Source organism: Piliocolobus tephrosceles, unplaced genomic scaffold (assembly GCF_002776525.5).
Source record: "Piliocolobus tephrosceles isolate RC106 unplaced genomic scaffold, ASM277652v3 unscaffolded_338, whole genome shotgun sequence".
NCBI classification, from domain to species: Eukaryota; Metazoa; Chordata; class Mammalia; order Primates; family Cercopithecidae; genus Piliocolobus; species Piliocolobus tephrosceles.
The window spans coordinates 8,516-12,597 of record NW_022317420.1 but is presented as its reverse complement, the minus strand read 5'-3'; the positions used below and the strand labels follow the sequence as shown (position 1 = coordinate 12,597).

General features: G+C 62.6%; 1 protein-coding gene across 1 annotated transcript; it reads right to left on the bottom strand.

Moving 5' to 3' along the window:
* Nucleotides 1-212: 212 nt before the first annotated feature.
* Nucleotides 213-2,949, bottom strand: LOC111528097 (uncharacterized protein CXorf49). The gene is made up of 3 exons (XM_026448674.1): nt 1,600-2,949; nt 872-1,028; nt 213-331 (listed from the first exon to the last, which is right to left on the bottom strand). Exons 1-3 carry the CDS (start codon nt 2,821-2,823, stop codon nt 213-215), a joined length of 1,500 nt encoding a protein of 499 aa, XP_026304459.1. The 5' UTR covers nt 2,824-2,949.
* Between the last annotated feature and the right edge of the window lie 1,133 nt (nt 2,950-4,082).

Below are 4,082 nucleotides of genomic sequence, written 5' to 3'. Positions count from 1 at the left end.
GAGGAAGAGAAATGGTTAGTCAATTCTGGCCTCCTCTCTCCCCAGCCTCCCTGCAGCCCCCATAGCCTGCAGCCCAGTGGCGAGGTGGGTTGGCACAGAACCCTCAATGGAAAGGAGGCACCCTCTTTCCGTGGGGTGCAGAAGGTGGAGACGTGTGGCGGTGGGGGCGGCGGACGCAGAAATCAGTTTAACCTAGACACGGATCCCACCATCTAGTGTGGACCTCTATTTCTAGGAGCCACACAAAGCATTACCCGAAGACAGTCCTGGGCTCCCGGGGGCTGCTGCTGCCTTTCTGGTCTTGGGGGATGGACAGGCGGCTGCTGGTCACCTGAAAGAGAACACAAAATCCAGCTTCCAAGCCTCCCAGTGAGGTGGAAAAGGCCTAGCAGGGTCTAAAGTGAGGCAGCATCACCCTCTGCTGGCAACACATTGCCCCTGCTCTGCCCAGCAACTCCAACCCCGCTCTGGGACTGCCTTCACTGTTCCCCAGTGTGAGCCCATCTGCCCTAGCGTTGTGACTCCGGGTTGGACTCCAGCAGCGCGGCAGCCACAGCCAGGCCCTGGGAGGGCCAGTGTGGCTGAGCAGGACTTAACAGAAAAGGGCTCTGGACCACCGAAAGTCTCCTTCCAGAGTTGGAGTTTGGGGCACTGCTCCAAATCGCCCCCCACCACACAAACCCCACAAACCCCACTCAGAGAGGACGATGTGACTTAAAGCCAGCCCTGTCGACACCCCGTTTCCCGTGGGACAGCTGCCTGGGTGGGCAGGGAAGTGTGGGAACAAGGCTGAGCCCCCATAAGCGACAGAGCCAGAGGTTTCCCTCCCGACCCCTCTCCCCTCCACCCCTATCAAACCCGCAAGACTCACCGGAGGGTGCATGACGTCTGGGCAGGAGGCCTCCCAGGCTGTAGGCTGAGGGCTCTGAAGTTCCCGGAACTTGGGGAGCTCTGATGTTGGGGTCACCACTGCTGAGTTCTCCACGACGCATGGACAGGCGAGGCAGCCCTGGCCTGTGTGTGGGAAGCTAAAACAGAAATTTCTGAGTCGGGCTGGCGGTGGGGACAGGCGGTGAGTACATGTGGGGAGGGGTTGTGGTAAGGTGGCGACTCCGGAGCCTAATCTCATTAGCACTTTCTCCCTCAGTCAGCCCCAGGCCAGGAGGCAGAGCCCAGCCAGGGAAAACACTGGGGATACTGAGATAGCCCGGGCCGCCTGCCAGGTGGGTCGGGCAACAGCTAGGGAAGGAGGAATCGGGAAGTTGATGATCCTAGACACCCCAGCTTTGCGGCCCACACTTTAAGGCATCACCCGATCCAAACCAGCTGCCAGCCCTGCCTTCCCTCCCAGCTCCTCTCTGTGGGCAGAGGCAGGACTCCTGCAGTTTCCGGAGGCACGGCCATCACACAAGAAGTGCCCCCTTTAACGTGTGCCCCTATGATGAAGACCCCCCATCGGGCATTCTAGTGTCCCTAGGCTCCCGACAACCCTTGAGCAAGGGACAGAGGGGACATGGGTAAACAGGTGTGTGCTGGAAGAGAGGAGGCGTGGGGGGAGGAGGGTAAAGAGGGAGAGGAGGGCGAGAAGGGCCTACTCACTTGGGCCTTTGGGACCTCATGTCTATTTGGGTCATTATCTTCTCTGGCCGCAACCTGGGACTCCCTGGTCTTCCTTCCTGCAGGTTTCTTCCCAGGGCTGCTGTGCTTAGGCTTTTGCGGTTTCTTGGACATCCGGTGTGGCCGCACACCGGAGAATGGCGGGAAGGTGGCCGACTCCGGGGGAGCGGCTGAGAGTCTCTTTCCGCAGGCAGGAAAGGCTCTCCCCGGAGCCAGCTGAGAGGCACCTCCTGGGGACTTCTTCTCCTGGGCCATCTTCCTCCTTGAAAGGCCCTGGGGCACGGCCCCCGCAGTGGCAGCTCCTGAGCAGCTGGGCCTGGCCTCCACCTTTCCCCAGGCCCTGCTCTGCATTTTCTCCTGGGGAGAGTCCTCCAGCTCTCCCACAGCCGGCCTCTCCATGACTGGAGTGAGTCCGCGGGGAGCAGAGGTCAGGAAACGGCCCGGCACGGGCAGGTAACTCTCCTTGCAGTGGAAGCCTGCGTGTCTGGGTGTGTCTGCTGGCTTCTTGGGGCTGCCGGGCTTGGCCTGGCTTCCTTCGTTGCGGCGAATGCCCACTCTCATCAGTGGTAAGCCGCTGCTCTCATCTGCGGAATCGGAGTCGTGGGTAGTCATCCTGGTGGGGCCTTTCGCAGAGGGCTGCTGGGGATCCACGCGGAGGCTCCATCTGCTCTTCGAGCCCCTTTCCGGGTTCTTCCAGGCCCGCACTGGCCCAGGACCACAGAGGTGGAGACGGTCGGCAGAGGCCTGCTGCCGTTTGCTGGGGCTGGGGCCCAGCACGCCTCTCCCACTGGGACCGACCTCCAGGTCCGCCCAATTGTCAGCCGACCCTTCGGCAGCGGCGCCTTTTGGGAACAGCTGTCCCTGGACGTTGGGCGGCGGCACGATGGCGGCTGGTTCTTCAGCCAGGTAGAATGAGTAGTCCACAACGTCCTCCTGGTCATCGACCGGGGTGCCTGGCCGTCCTTCCCGGCCCCAGAGCACCACCCTTCCTTGCTCTATCAATTCCCTCTCAGACTCAAAACTGAAGCCCTCGGGATCTGTGAACCCGCTCTCTCCCTCGCTGTCATCGCTGCCCGGCACCCCCAAATTGAGGCCGTGGCTGTGGTCCCCTGGGGCTCCGGGGCTGGCCGTGTGGGAGCCAGCCTCCTTGCCACCCTCCAGGTCGAAACCGGCCCCACAAACGGATACCTTGTCCGGGGAGCTCATGGCGCCAGTCCCGGCAGCCTCGGCTGTGGGGAGACGGTCGTCCTGGTAACGGCTGGAGGGGAGAGCTGAGCCCAGCCAAGCCCAGCTGAGCAGGCCACGCGACAGAAACAGGGAGGCTTTCGGGACACCACCACCCTCACCCCCGGCGGAAGTACCAGATGTCCCCGGCTTCCTCGCGCCCTTGGCGCCGGCACTGAGCCTTCTCATTGGTCCCCGTCTGCCAACCAGCGAGCCCTTTGTGGGGCGAGGTGCCTGAGCTTCAACCAATCGGGACACAGGCTCTTGGTTTGCCTCGACGCCCGTCATTTGACTGGGTGGCTGCACTCTGGTCGGGTCTTGGGGCCAGGGGCACTGTGGCTGCTGATCACCTCTTTCTTTCTGTCCTTCCGCCTCTGGCCGGGCACCTACTTTCCAAGGAGAGCCACATCTCTGAGCCCCAGTGACCCATCTGTAAGGCGGGGATTAAGGGGAGACCTTCCCCCAGCTCATCGGCTTGGGAGAGTAAATGTTGTGCTGCACGCGAAGCACCCGGTGCACGGAGGAGGTCTCATTGCAAAGTAGGTTCCCGGCCAGAGGCAGCAGGAGAGCAAGAAGGAGGCGGATCGCTACCAACAAAGGGCACGCTGGTTGGTAGAGGGAGACCAATGAGAAGTCACGGCACTGGCGTCAAGTGCGCGTGCAGAAGCCACGCGCTGTCAGGGACATCTCCTACTTCCGCCTGGGATGAGGGTGGCGGTGTCCCGAAGGCCTCACTGTTCCTGTTGCGGCCCAGTCCGCTGGGCTTGGCTGGACTCGGGTCTACCCTTCAACCGTTACCAGGACGACCGTCTCCCCACAGCCCAGGCTGCCCGGACTGGCGCCATGAGCTCCCCCGACAAGGTATCTGTTTGTGGGGCTGGTTTCGACCTGGAGGGTGGTGAGCAGGCTGGCTCCTGCATGGCCAGCCCCAGAGCCCCACGGGGCCAGGGCCACGGCCTCGATTTGGGGGCGCCAGGCAGCCTCGAGGGCCAGAGCGGAGGTTTTCAGCTTCGAGTCTGAGAGCGAATTGATAGAGCAGGGAAAGGTGGTGCTCTGGGGCCAGGAAGGCTGGCCTGGCACCCCAGTCGACGACCAAGGGGACGTTGTGGACTACTCGTCCTACCTGGCTGAAGAACCAGCCGCCATCGTGCCGCCGCCCAGCGTCCAAGGACAGCCGTCCCCAGAAGGCACCGCTGCCAAAGGGTCGGCTGACAAGTGGGAGGACCTGGAGGTCGGTCCCA

What these genes read in the sequence shown, in the direction of transcription:
- LOC111528097 (XM_026448674.1), bottom strand. Translation starts at nt 2,823, where the DNA reads ATGAGCTCCCCGGACAAGGTATCCGTTTGTGGGGCCGGTTTCGACCTG. An exon ending in ATGAGGTCCCAAAGGCCCAA is followed by an intron (nt 1,029 to 1,599) that starts GTGAGTAGGCCC and finishes TTTCTGTTTTAG; the next exon opens with CTTCCCACACACAGGCCAGG. An exon ending in CAGACGTCATGCACCCTCCG is followed by an intron (nt 332 to 871) that starts GTGAGTCTTGCG and finishes GTTCTCTTTCAG; the next exon opens with GTGACCAGCAGCCGCCTGTC.